Source organism: Osmerus mordax, chromosome 4, assembly GCF_038355195.1.
Source record: "Osmerus mordax isolate fOsmMor3 chromosome 4, fOsmMor3.pri, whole genome shotgun sequence".
In the NCBI taxonomy this organism is placed as follows: Eukaryota; Metazoa; Chordata; class Actinopteri; order Osmeriformes; family Osmeridae; genus Osmerus; species Osmerus mordax.
This window is the reverse complement of record NC_090053.1, coordinates 10667715-10681674: the sequence shown is the minus strand read 5'-3', so window position 1 is coordinate 10681674 and position 13960 is coordinate 10667715. Positions and strand designations below refer to the sequence as shown.

General features: G+C 55.1%; 1 protein-coding gene across 1 annotated transcript; it reads left to right on the top strand.

Moving 5' to 3' along the window:
• Positions 1-856: 856 nt before the first annotated feature.
• Positions 857-12764, top strand: LOC136941803 (zinc finger homeobox protein 3-like). Its single transcript, XM_067234405.1, is given in 12 exon segments — positions 857-2528; positions 2659-3197; positions 3508-3739; positions 4576-4680; positions 4832-4968; positions 5130-5240; positions 6744-6855; positions 6979-11405; positions 11407-11469; positions 11643-11717; positions 11719-12333; positions 12507-12764. Coding segments are annotated over 12 exon segments (8211 nt in total). The 3' UTR covers positions 12630-12764.
• The last annotated feature ends 1196 nt before the right edge of the window (positions 12765-13960 follow it).

Here is a 13960-nt window from a genome sequence, read left to right as displayed (position 1 = left end):
AGAGAGAGAGAGGGAAAGAGAGAGAGAGGGTGCAATATGGGGGAGAGAGAGAGAGCGCTGTATCCACTGCCAGTGCCATCCATCATCATCCAGACAAGGGGAGGGGGGGGGGGTACGGAGGAGAGAGATGCTCATTTTGAGCATTGCTTGGATTGTAATAAACAATGAGTTGATTATGTATTGTGTACAACACAATAATCACGAGGTTTGACAGATAGGTTATGAAATATCAGGGTGGAGGTATATGAGTGGAACAACATTTGTGAGATGTATTGCATTTTTGTGGCCACATTCAGGTACTGCCTTAATTGCCAATTAGTACACAATGTAAAAAAAAAAAGGGGATATAATTTAAGTGTGTGTGTGTTGCGGGGATGGGTTGCTCATGTCGCTTACGGGTGTCCTGTAACGCACATGCTATTCTGCTGACTTGGCTGTCCTAAGATGGATAAGGTTGCTCGGTGTTCTCTCCTTTCCAAGCATAGTGAGAAAGGTATTTCCAGCCTTAACAGAGAGAGAGCGAGAGAGAGAGCGCTCTATGCTTGGTTCAATCCATCCATATCCCTTTGGAGTACCACAGACCGCCGGCGTAACCTTTACCAGCATTCCTCTACTTAGTTTAGCGCTCAGACTATTGATTTTCCTATTAAAGTGCTAAGGCCCTCGGTAGCCAGGCGTTGTGTGGTGTGCCCTGTGAAGACTGAGCTAAACTGATACTACTCATAGACCCCGATCAATATTCCGCTATGAGACTGTTGTGTAATGTCATCTGCTTGATTCTGTCCTTCCTGTCTTTTCCCTCCCCGCCTCTCCCCTCCAGGTGGAGAAGTGATGACAGTCAGCTGTAGGCTCTGGAATGGACAGCTGTGAGGGAGGAGGGGGTGGAGGGAGAGGGGAAGGCGAGGAGGGAAAGACGGCCTCTCCTCCCCTGAGCCCGGCGGCGAGTCTTGACGTGGGGTGGTCCTCTCGTACCTCAGCCTCGGCCCCTGCCAAAGAGCCCCTGACCCGGCCTGAGCCGGAGCCAGAGCTGGGGGGCGCAGAGGGGTCCGAGGCCAGAGAGGAGACCCAGGGAGGAGAGCTGACCGAGGGAGGTGGACACAAACGAGGGGGTGGACAGAGCCCGGATGAGGAGGAGAAAGAGACGGATAAGGAGGAAGTGTTTGCAGATGAGGGAGAGGAGGCGGTGTGTGTAGAGCCCCGTGGCAGCAGAGACGGAGGGGAAGACGAGGAGAAGCAAGAGGAGGCCATCTCAAACCAAAGCCAAACCAAATCCAAATGTTCTTTATTACCTCAACAGAGCCAGCACAGCTCTTCCTCCAGCACTGTAATGGCCAACGGTACACACTACAGCAAAATACCGACTTCTCCAAAGCCCCGCCCTTCTCTTTTTATCGCTCCAGAGCTCTCCCCCTCTCCCTCCACCTCTCCAAAGCTCTCTCCCTCCACCTCTCCAAAGCTCTCCCCCTCTCCCTCCACCTCTCCAAAGCACTTCACGTATACTTCCTCCTCCCCGTCCCCGCTGAGCCAGGCAGAGTTGAGAGACGCTCTGAGGGGAGATCAGGGCTGTACTCCAGGGTTTCCTCAGAGCTTTAAATCCCAGCAGTCTGCCCTCGCTTTCCCCCTCATGGTTCCTGAGTCTACCAGTATGTATGCTGAGGAAGGCAGGGCGGCAGGTGTTACTCAGACTTCCATTGCCAATGGAGACGGTGCCAAAGCTCCAGAACCAAACGACAGCCCGAGTGAGAGCGAGGTCGACGAGGAGAGAAACAAAGAAAGGGAAGACGCTGTCCTTCAAAACCTCCAGCAAGACCTTTCTCCCAATTCACTCAGCAGCCACATGACGTTGATGCACTCCCGCAACTCCTGCAAGACGCTCAAGTGCCCCAAATGCAACTGGCACTACAAATCCCAGCAGACCTTGCAGGCCCACATGAAGGAGAAACACCCCGAGACGGAGGGGCAGTGCGTGTGTGGCGGGCCCGAGGGGAAGTGTGTGTGTGGCGGGAACAGGGACGTGTGTTTGTTTTGTAGCAGTGGGCAGTCCCATCCTCGCCTAGCCCGAGGGGAGACGTACGCCTGCGGGTACAAGCCCTTCCGCTGTGAGGTATGTGACTACGCTACCTCATCTAAAGGCAACCTCAGCATCCACATGCAGTCAGACAAGCACCTCAATAATGTTCAAGCGGGAGGACACACCAATGGTCACACGCTCACACAGGCGGAACAGACGCCGCACAACTGTGGCCCGTCCAACAGTTACACAGCCGAAGAGCAGGCGTTCAAACACCTGCACCACACTGCGACGCCGCCTGCCAAGCACACAACACCTGCACCCACGCACTCCGCGGGCAAGAGGTGGCGGTGTGACGTGTGTGACTACGAGACCAGCATTGCCCGGAACCTGCGCATACACACCACTAGCGAGAAACACACACACAACATGATGCGTCTCCAGAGAGGCTACTACTTGTCCCACTGCAGGAGTCTGACTCCCCAGCTAACTCAGCTCAAACACCTAAATGGCACAGGTGAGGGACACACACGCACAAATAACTCAAACTATTTTAGAAGGTGTTAGATAAAATCCTTTTAGTTGTGCACTGACACTTCATATGTTTCCTCTTGTCCTGTGTGTGTGTGTGTGTGTGTGTGTCCTAGGTGGAGAGCTCTCGCTGACCATGCGGCTGAGCAGTCAACAAGTACCAGAACTTCCGGCCACCCTAGGATCCACCCTCACCCCCTCTCCGTCCCCCTCCCCCTCCCCTCCTCCTCCCCCGTCCCTCTCCCCCACCCCTGCCCTCTCCCAAGCCGTGTTCCAGTGCCTGGTGTGTTTCTGCTTCTCTTCTGACCGCATGGAGGCGGTGGAGCAGCACCTGAGCGCCCCTCGCTCTCTGCCCCAGTCTGAGTGGTGCTCCCTAGTGGCTGGAGGCTGCCACTGCAGGCTGTGTGGCTACACCACCCCTCTCAGGGCTAACTTCAGCCTGCACTGCCAGACAGACAGACACCGCAGCAGGTACCAGCTAGCTGCTCACATCCGAGAGGGCGGAGCCACCAGCCAGGAGGAGGCCAACCTGGTTGCCAAGGGAAACCCCGTCCAGCTGAGGTGTAACCTGTGTGACCATGTGACTAATAGCGTGGAAAAACTCCGGGCGCATTGCCTCGGCTCCCACCATGAGGCCAGTCAGCGAGTATACAAGGTCAGTACACACATCCACCCACTGACTGCCAGGGGCTGTAGCATGAGCGCTCGAGTCTGTGTAACGTAGTTCTGGTGTTTTATGCTCTAGGAGCACATTCATATGCTAACCCTTCACATGCTAACCCCAGAAGAAGGCCCAACATTAGGTTTAGAACTCTATAGTCGTTATTTTGTTAGCGACTGGAAGTGTAAAAATGAGATAACATTGTTCGGCTAATTTTGTCGTTGCCACTTTTGCTCCACGTGTCAGCTAGGTGCTCCGCATGTTAACGAGGCCTGTGTATCCCGTTCTCTCCTCCTCCCTGTAGTTTCTGCATAAGTATGACAGTGCTGTAGAGGAAGGCTCCTGGCTCCTCCACTGTCTGCCCTGTAACTTCTCCTCCCCCTCCAAGCTCCATCTGACCAGACACACCCACTCTGCCGCTCACCAGCAGAAGGAGGGGCTCCTGGGGCGGCTGCCCCCCACGGAGGGAGGTCTGATGGAAGGGGAGGAGCTGGCGGCCATCTTTACCATAAGAAAGTGTTCTACACCTGATGCAGGTATACAGTGGGACACGTCCATGTTAAGTGTGTGCAGGGGGGGGGGGGGGGCTGGGTGAAGAGTGTGTTTTGATTTTGAATTGCTGGAGAATCCTGCCCGCATTGTGTGCCTGGTTGTGCTTATAGGTTTCCCCCACATACTAATGAGGATGTAAGTCTTGTAGGAGACACATTTCTACAAGGGTCCCGTGGGGCCCAGAGCCTCCCCCAGCCTCCCCCACGCTAAGCCAGGCAGATCAGAGCTGGGACATGGAGAGAGAGCGGAGAAACGGGCCATGTTGGTCAAATATTGATTGCATCAATTGATTAGTCAATATACATCCTTGTTACATCCCCAATCACCTCTGAAAACAGTCAACTAGCACCTGTTAATCAATGGGCCAATAAGATCAGTGGATACTAATGAACAAAGCGGGATCAATTCTTGCCGTAAACCTATCACAATTGAGCTGATTTTTGTATCCGTTGAAGCTATAAAACCCACCCCAAATATGTCAGTGTTTTTAAACTGTAATATTGTACACAAGGCTGTGATTATGGATCGGATGCAAATTCACCCATCAGACAACTTTCCTTAAATCCTACTCTGTCTCGATTTAATCTGGATTAAGTGATCTGTGTCAAGTCTGTATTAACTCCTTTCGACCCGAGACAGGCTTCTAATAGAGAATCAATGCCTGATCAATAGTGTCAGTAAAAGAGAGTGCTGTCTCATTGAGGCCTATTATCTAGTTTAAAGTGAGTCAGAAGAGTGAGACTCGATGTCAGACTAGTGTTCTGTGTCACCAAGACTTGTTCTATAACATTAGGTTCCTCTTCTTTTTTTTTCCCCTCAGGAGATTTTAATGATCTGGAAGATTCCAGTGAGGACTCCAACTGTCTATCCGACAAAACCAAAGACACGGACACCTGGGGGGAGAGATGGGCCACTAAAGAGACAGGTAAGATGGATCCTGCCACTGAAAGACCTGCCACAATAACGTTCTCTTAACAGGCACGTCAACGGTTAAAACCCCTTACTCCATTTATTCGACTGAAGTGGCTCCTTTCCCCTGGCTTGTACAGACTTCTGAATGTGTTGTCACTTTGTAGATGATACCAGTGGAGAGGATGGGGAGAGGAGAGACTCGAGGCCCCCAGCTAAGCGTCCGTCCCCTGGGTCGGAAGAGATGGAGAGCCCCCTTCTATCGAAGCGCCCCCGAACACACCAGCACACTGCCCACCAGCAGGTTAGTGGCTTCTTTAGAGAAACTCATTCCTTTTGTAACAGACGACTTTCCTCTAGAGCGAACCATGCAGGAGTGCTGGAAATGTGTATGGGCTCGAGGCCTTGCATGAGTTGGATGATTGACACCCCCACACCACCTTCACTCTCTCTTTTTCTCCTCAGCTTGTCCAGTGTCCTCTGTGCCAGGTCAAGTTAGCACACACACACTTGAGACACCACCTCACACACCTCCACAGTGTGGCCCAGGACTGCGTGGATAAGCTCATCAGCACGGTCAGTGTGTGTGTGTGTGTGTGTGTTATTAAAGACAGACAGGCAGGAAGGATGGGGGGTGGGGTATTGTTAGATACACAGAGACAATTACATTAAGAAAGCACTAGAGAAGAAGGTAGCGCATGTTTAAGCAGCTACACACTGTCGCCTTTGAAGCCGTTGAGCATTGAGGACGTGTATATGTGTATGCATTGTATTAAATATATAAATATCCGAGAAACGGTTTGCCAGGGGATGTGAGTGCGCTTGAGTGGGAGAAAGGCAGTGCTTTTATAATGCATGTTTAAGTAGCCCCTCTATTAGCAGAAGTGCAGTCAAGCTAAAATGGGCCCCGTGATTTTCGCCTGTGTCTCTCCAGGAAACAAAGAGTGGTCATCTATCCACATCACCGAGTTCTATCTCGCTAGCCCGTATGCTAAGTGGCCTTTGTCTCGCTCTGCCTCTGCCTCCACTTCACTGCCTCCTTCTTTTCACCCTTTTTACTCTTGCCCCTCCCCTCCCCCTCTTTTGACTCTCATCCCTCCCTCCGCTTGCACTGCCCCCCCCCCACCGCCCGCTTGCTTGCTGTCGCTTGCCCTCTCTCCCTCTTGTTCTTAACCCCTCCCTTCCCCTCTCCAGGTTGCCTCCCCTGCGTCCCCCCCCTCATCTTTTTCTCTCTCCCTTTCTTGGTCTTACCCCTCCCTCCCTTTCCATCTCCCCTTGCTGTCTCATTCTCTTTTTCTTATGCACCTTCTCTTTCCCCCTCTCCCCTCTCTCTCTAATAGTAATTGAGGTTCATTAATTCAGACTGAGGTGATGATGGCCATTATGTACCTTGCTTTCCAATTACGCTCTCTAGATTAAACCTGACCTTCAGTCTCTCTGCAACGGCCATGTGTGTCTGTGTGGTGTGTGTCGCTTCTGTCTCTTATAAAGCTGTTATGCCAAGAATACTCTTGTCATGTAAATCCCTGTCTTAGCTGTCTGTACCTCTCCTCAGGCTAGCTTCTCTGGTTTATATGTGTTTAGTGCTTTGGAACCGGAAAACTGGCTGTTCCTATAAGAACAGATCATTTATTTCTTCAGAATTCATTATTTCATAGTTCAATAAAGTTTTATTAAACCCCCTGGGTTTTTTAGAGGGCATCGTTAGAGCTCAAGGGCAGAGTTATACCTCATGCACCTATAAATATTGGCCTCCATACACGCAGGTTCTTGGTATTGCATCCATATATTCATACACTCTCACTAGGTGCTTTCACATATTGTACAAGGATCCAGAATCAGAAGAAGCATCTCTCATTTAGTACAATTACAATTTATTAGAATTATCATAAAAAAGCAGAATTACAGTGTCCACCCATTTAAATACAATTTATTCCAATTAGGCCTCCATATATAAAATAACACAACTGAAATGAAACCGTATTTTCATCATGGTGTTTTTGATTGGCACGTGAGGGAGAGAGGTGACCAGGACCGATTCAGATTGACATTTAACGTCTCCGACCGTTTGTTCTCCAGGTGTTACCATCGTCTGAGCAGCCAGAGGGTCCCTTCCTCCCAGAACCGGATCCACAACAACAGAACCCTCAGAACGCCCCCAGCACCAAGGACTCTTCCCTACAAAAGAATGGTTAGCGGTTCTACTTGACAACATTATTTTAGTTTTTGTTAGAATTTCTATTATTTAATGGCTTAGTTAAATGTATTATTTTGGAATACTGTAAAACTCTCCTGTTATTATTGTGTGTTCCAGGCACGTTAATGGAGGATCCTGAACGAAACTCGACCACACCTCAACATGTGCCGGCCCTCCTCACCCCCCCGCTCGAGGAACAGCTCTCAGCCGAACCTGACACCCCCAACGGCCACGCTCAGTCCCTTAGCCCCCTCCTCCCCCACTCGCCCCCCTCCCCGCCCGGCGACCTCGCCCTGTCCGATCGCCACGGCTACAAGTTCCGTTGCAGCAAGTGCAGCCTGGCGTTCCCCACCCGGGAGAAGCTCCAGGTGCACTGGCAGTACCACGCCATGAGGGCGGCGACAGAGTGCCCCCTCTGCTCCAGGCAGTGCCGCAGCCAAGAAGCCCTTCAGAGGCACCTGAACAACACACACACCCCACAGGAGGCGGCCCTCGGGCAGAACGCCCTCCTGGAGAGAGGCCAGGCAGACCAGGGGAAGAGTACAGCCTCACTCCAACCCCCTGCCACTGCTCAGGACGAAGGCGAGGACGACGCCCTGGAAGACGGAGGAGAGGGGATGAGTGGGGAGAGGACCGTGGAGCCGAATAGGGAGGGCGGAGGGGACGAAACGATGGAGGATGAAGTGGAGAAAGAGGACCGTCCTCTAGAGCTGGCAGGAAAGCCCGGTCTGGGTGCGAGCGAGCCAGGTCCGGTAGCACCACAGCAGGAGGAGAGCGGGTCGGAACCCAGCCACAGCCTTCCTCCTCGTAGGAGCTCCAGTTCCACCATGGAGCGCTACATGGACCCCACCCGGCCCTACAAGTGCTCCGTGTGTTCCGAGTCGTTCACCCAGAAAACCATCCTCCTGGTCCACTACAACTCCGTCTCCCACCTCCACCGGGCCAGGCGGGCCCAGCAGGACTCTGGCCCGCTGCAGACCGATGCTCCTCGCGGCGCCGACCCCAGACCTTACCGCTGTAAGGTGTGCGGGGTGGGTTACAGCCAGAGCTCCACCCTGGACATTCACCTCCGCTCGGTCCTCCACCAGTCCCGTGCCCGTGCAGCCCAGACCCAGGCGCCGCAGTCCTCAGCCCAAACCCCTGCTCCACCCTCGGCCCGGGCCGCAGCCTCTAGCCCCCTGCCCAGGGGAGGAGAAGAGTCTTCCAGGGGGCTCGGCCCAGCGAGCCCCTCCCTGTCCTCCCCAGCAGGCCTCAGCTCACGGTGTGACAGCCACGGGAAGCTCTCAGGTCAAACGGAGAGTCTCCATGCCAAGAGGAGAGTAGCAGACCTGCTAGCGACCAGAGGCCAGCAGACGTTGATGTTGCTGCAGCAGCAGCAGCAGCTAGCGCAGGCTCAGGCCCAGCTCCAGCAGCACACCAGCCTGCTCCAGTCCCAGCTCTTCAACCCAGCCCTGCTCCAGCATTTCTCCCTGGGCCCAGAGGCACTCATGAAGCAGCACTTCAGCATCAGTCCAGACAGCCTCCTCTCACTGCAGCAGCAGCTGCTTCTGCCCTTCTACCTCTCTGGCGAGCTGAATCTCAGCCCAGATTTCACCCCTAAAGGCCCGGAGACGAGGCAGACTGCCTCTGCCCCCTCCCCGGACTCGGAGCAGCCTTGTGGTGAAGCCAAGAGAGATAGCCCTGCCCCGAACCCAACCGAACGTCCTCAGGAGCCCCCATGTGAAGCAGCAGACGGCTACTCCTGCACGGACCAGAGACACGGAGCACCGAGCCCAGGGGAAGAGGGCGAAGAAGGAGTGAAAGTCAAGACTGAGAGAGAGCCAGAGGAGGGAGAGGCACGTGTCGGCCATCTTGGCTCCTCGGTCAGCCGCGGTGACTCGAGCTGTCCTCCTCCCAGGGTGCCCTATGCTGCTGTGAGTGGAGGGGCCTTCAGAGCTCTGTTGGGGAGCTTCGGCTATGAGCTGGTCCTGCAGTACACCCAGGGCACGCAGAGGACTCCTGAACAGCCACAAGCCGGGGGGCAGGAGGACTGTGAGAACATACGGCTGGAGCGACAGTCGGAGGGCGACTTGAGGAACGGCAAACTGGAAAACGGAGAGACGGAACGTTGCCCGGAGGAGAGCGGGAAGGAAGCGGAGAACGGCGAGGTGAAAGGATGTCTGGAGGAGAGGGAGTGTGGAGAATGTGGGAAGCTTTTCTCGGATTTCCTGGTGCTAAAGAGCCACCAGGAGTATGTGCACAAGCTGCTTCTGCCTCCAACTATGCTGGAAAGCTTTTCCAGGCAGTACAGAATCAAGTATGACCGTCTCTACCCGCTCACACACACCATGTCTGTGGAGAAGGCTGCCCCTGCCGCAAGTCCAACTCCAGACCCGGAGACGGCCGCATCCCCACCCAAGCCCCTGTCACACCCTGCCCCAGCCTCCACCCCATCTCCAGCCAAAGCCCTAACTCCAGCTCCTGCGCCAGCCACACCCTCTCCTCCTCCATCACCTTCCCACCCAGAAAGCTCTCCCCAGCAGGAGGCCGCGGTCCCGAGCACCCCTTCTCCAGACTCCTCTCCACCTGCACCCCAGCCCAAAGCTTCCATACCTCTACCCCTCCTCCCCTTACCCAGTCTCCCCATACCCCCTATGCCCTTCCCCATAGACCTCCCTCTGCTCTCCCCTGCTATGATGCAGTCCATGGCACTCCAGTCCCAGGCCATGCTCTCCACCATGGACCCTGGCCTGAACTCTGACCTCACCAAGTTCTACCAATCTCAGCTCAGCCCTGTGTTGCTAGGGCAACAACCCCAGCTAAGTCCAGCGTTGCTGGGACAACAACCCCAACTCAGCCCTGCGCTGCTAGGTCAACAACCCCAGCTGAGCCCAGGACTGTCAGGCCAAAATAAAAGGGCGCGGACGCGTATCTCGGAGGAGCAGTTAAACGTCCTGAGGCAGCACTTCAACATCAGCAGCCTGCCCAGTGACGAACAGATCAACAAGATGGCCGCCCTGTCCAGCCTCCCTCACAAAGTCATCAAACACTGGTTCCGCAACACCCTGTTCAAGGAGCGCCAGCGTGACAAGGACTCGCCCTACAACTTCAGCAACCCCCCCACCACTCCCCTGGAGAAGACCCGAGAGGAACCACCGGCTCTTTCTCAGTCAGAACCCCCACTGTCCCAGTCTCCAGCCCCCGCAGCCCAACACCCCTCCCAGCCCCAGAGACAGGAGACCCCCAGGGGGGAGCACCACAGGAGCCGCCGGTCCTCTCGCACTCGCTTCACTGAGCAGCAGCTGGAAACCCTGCAGGGGGTGTTTGAGGCCAGCCCCTACCCCAGAGAGGAGGAGTACGACAGGCTCTCCGCGCTGCTCTCCCTCCCCAACAGGGTCATCGTCGTGTGGTTCCAAAACGCCCGGCAGAGAGCCCGCAAAACCCAGGAGAGGGGGAGCGACGGAGGGAGAGAGGAACGACCCGAAGAGGGGGCGAACAGGAACCGTGGAGACGGCACCAACAGCCAGAGAGGCCGCCCACGCAAGCGGGACCAGAGCGACGACGATGACGAAGGCCAGTGCGACAGCCAGAACGAGAACTCGATGGACCTCGCCTACGAGTACTACGCCCACTCTGACTCCCCCGGTATCACTCCTATTCCCGTTGACCCCCACGCCACACCTCACCCTCCCCACACTGACAAGGAATGCACTCGAGACGAAGTGGAGTCGAGCCTTCCCGGAGATGCGGATTTCAAAACCCCATCTACAGCTGAGAAGACCCGAGAGGTGGAGGGTGAGGCCCTAGACTCGGAGATCCGGTCACAGAGAAGAGAGACCCCGTCCGAAAAACACCCAAAGACTCCTCAGCTCGGCTCCGACTTCTCTCCCCAGAAGCCAAGCACCACCTCCCACTCTGGGTCTCAGTCCAGCCCTGCAGCTCTACAGAGGTCCATCCCTGCTCCAGCCCCAGTTAGCCCCCACTCTCCCCCACCAGCCCCAGCCAAGTTTTTCCCCCCTCCAGGGTCTCCCACAGATTCCCACCCGCCACAGTCCAAGGCCCAACCCCAGACCAAGGCACAAGCCCAGCCCCAGTTCCAGTGCTCTCTCTGCCCTACATCCCTGCCCTCCTTCCAGCTGTGGCAGGAGCACCAGACCAGGCACCTCCTGGCAGCCCAGTCCCAGGTCCAGCTCCTCCACCCGGGCTTCAGCGACCGTCCTCCCCTGCCCTACATGCTGCTCCACCCCAGTCAAAACCTTCTGACCAGCCAACTGCTCTCAGGGGCCATGTCCCAGATGCACCCCGGCCACACGCACCACATGATGTCTCACATGAGCAACGCGCATGCCAACCTCGCGCACGGCACCCACGCCCTCGCCAACCTGTCCCACCCCTCGCTTCCCTCGCCCAAGCAAGGTTCCAAAGTGGCGCCGGAGGTCCGACAGGGGTGCGAGGCGGGTTCGAGGGAGCGGGACGAAGAGCAGAGGAGGGACAAGCGCCAGAGGACCACCATCACTCCCGAGCAGCTGGAGGTGCTGTACCAGCGCTACAGCCTGGACTCCAACCCCCACCCGGGGGGTCCTGGAGGGCATAGCCCGCGACGTGGGCCTGGGGAGACGCGTGGTTCAGGTAGCTGCACTCACGCTAACTCCCGCCTACGTAGAATAGAGACTTCCAGTCTTATGTCGTGGTATCTACAAGTCTTATCAGTCTCATGTTTCGATGCGCTGCATGGGTGTTATTTCTATGACAACATGCAGCGTGGGGAAAATGAAGGCGTTTGTGTGTTTGCCTCTGTACAGGTGTGGTTCCAGAACACCCGAGCCAGAGAGAGGAAGGGCCAGTTCCGGTCTCTAGGTGCTGGTGCGGGGCTGAGTTTTGAGTCACAACCACCTCCGCTGCCCCTTCTGCAGGGCTCTCTTCAAGGTCAGGAGTGCCTTGGACGCCCACATAAGGTCACGTCACGGGGCAGAGGCCGAGAGGGTTGGATACAGCCTGCCCATGGGTGCTGCGCCCCTGGGTAACTTTGGGGATCTGTCTAGCTACGCCTACAGGGAAAGGCAGTGTTCTTCCATGTCGCCCTTTCTTCCCCCCAGCTCTGGGGCCCTCACCAACACCAGAGATCAAGAGTCTGGCAATGCAGCCCTGACCTCTGACTCTCTAGCCTTTGACCTGAACAACCAAGAGGGCGACGACGAAGATGAGGAGGAGGTGGACGAGGGGGCGGAGGAGGAGTACGGCTGTGAGGAGGGCTCCAGCCTGGCGGACCCCGCCTCCCCGAGTCCCGAGGCCTCGGGTGCGGCCACTTCCGCCTGGGGGGACAAGCCGGCCCAGCGGCACCACCACCAGAACCAGCAGCAGCGCCAGAGGACCCACATGAGCCACCTCCAGGTGCTCCAGCTCCGGGCCTTCTACAGGAACCACCGCACGCCCAGCAGACTGGAGTGTGAGGCCCTGGGCCAGGACCTGGGCCTGGCACGCAGAGTGGTCCAGGTGAGGGTCCACTCCCGTAACGACATTGGTTGAGAGAATGGTTATCCTATGAAAATAGAAACCGTTGAAACAATTTTTTTTGGGGGGGTGGGGTGGGGTGGGGGGGATAGTCCTTGACTGTGATCGCCATAGAAGTACAGCCAATGTTTATTGTAAGCATCCCTCTCCTCCAGGTGTGGTTCCAAAATGCCCGTGCCAAGGAGAAGAGGGCCCGGAGCCTGAGCAACGAGCCGGCCACAGGAGAGAGGGATCAGATGGAGCTGACTGCCCGGGCTGGGGAGAGAGACAGAGCCTAGGTAGGGTGCATCGCTGCCCCAGACGAACAAGGCTGTCCCTCCTAACCCCCCCCCCCTCCCCCCCAGCCAGTGGGAGCGACCTCCATCCATGCTGCCAAACCTCCATCCTCAGCACCCCAAAGACACAAAACCCCAGAGGCCCAAAGAGAAGCGCTTTGAGCCAGCAGCAGGCACTTTCCCAACTCTCTCTCCCCCCCCCCCCCCCCCCCACCTCCTTTTTCCAAAACCTAATGGAGAATGTGCCAGCCCAGTCCAACTCCCCTACCAAGTACCATTGTCACCAGCCCTCTCCCTACCCCGCCACCTTGCCAACTCCGCTGTTCAACCAAACCGACCGACCGGATGCCTCCGAGGCCAAAGACCATTGTACCAGTGTTTGACCTCGCTCCGCTAGCCCCAAGCCATCCTCTCTACCTCTTCGTCTGCATGGCAGACTTCCCACTCTCCCTTCAACCCCCCCTTTCCTTCCCTCCCCCACCCTCCACCCCCCTTTTCAAAGACGGCATTGTCAGGTTGCTGTGTAGCATTTAGGAGCAGTCCCCGCAAAGGCTGTCAAAGAGATTGTCAAAGAGATTTTAATGTAAATATTTGACATTGTTTTAAAGAAAAAAAAGAGAACTCCCAAGAGTCAAAACTTGAGAAAAGCAAAGCAGTTAAAGAAAAAGAACCTTGAAAATGGACTGATGTATTCACAAAGAGCTTTTGTAAAGACTGACTCCAATTCCAAAGCTCGTAACCAAAATTGTACATGTCCGAGGATTGTTTTTCAACATGCTGGTTTATTAATATCAAGCTGCAGCGCATATGTCTGTCCAGTGATTGGGTGAGAGCTCAAGCTGGCATAGCCGAGCACCAATAGACTGTCATGGTGCTTAAATGCAGCTCCGCCCTCTCAAGCCAATGATAAGTCTTCTACTGTACATGTACACTGTCTGTTCCTTCAGTCGATCCTCCCAACCCAAATAGCACAGAAAGCAAAGGCCAGTTTGTCTTGTACAGGGCAAGCTATTTTTTTAAAGCACTCAACCATATACATTGAAACTTTAACCAAACTCGACCCAAAATTGTGTGTATTTCGTATTTGTTTCTTGTTATAGATCTTATTGAGATTAACTGTCATGCTTCAATGATCCTTCGAGTCTGAATATGATGACAGCTTTATGATATGTCTAGGCAAGGGTTTGCCTGTTACTCCTGTTTGACTACCAATGGCTTACTGATGTAATGTGATTTAGTGTAATGTCTTCTATTCTCAGGTCAACAGCTCACCTGATCTCTGTCACAAGTATGTGGTCCTAATAATATACAGCCTTCTATTCTTTAAACAGCTG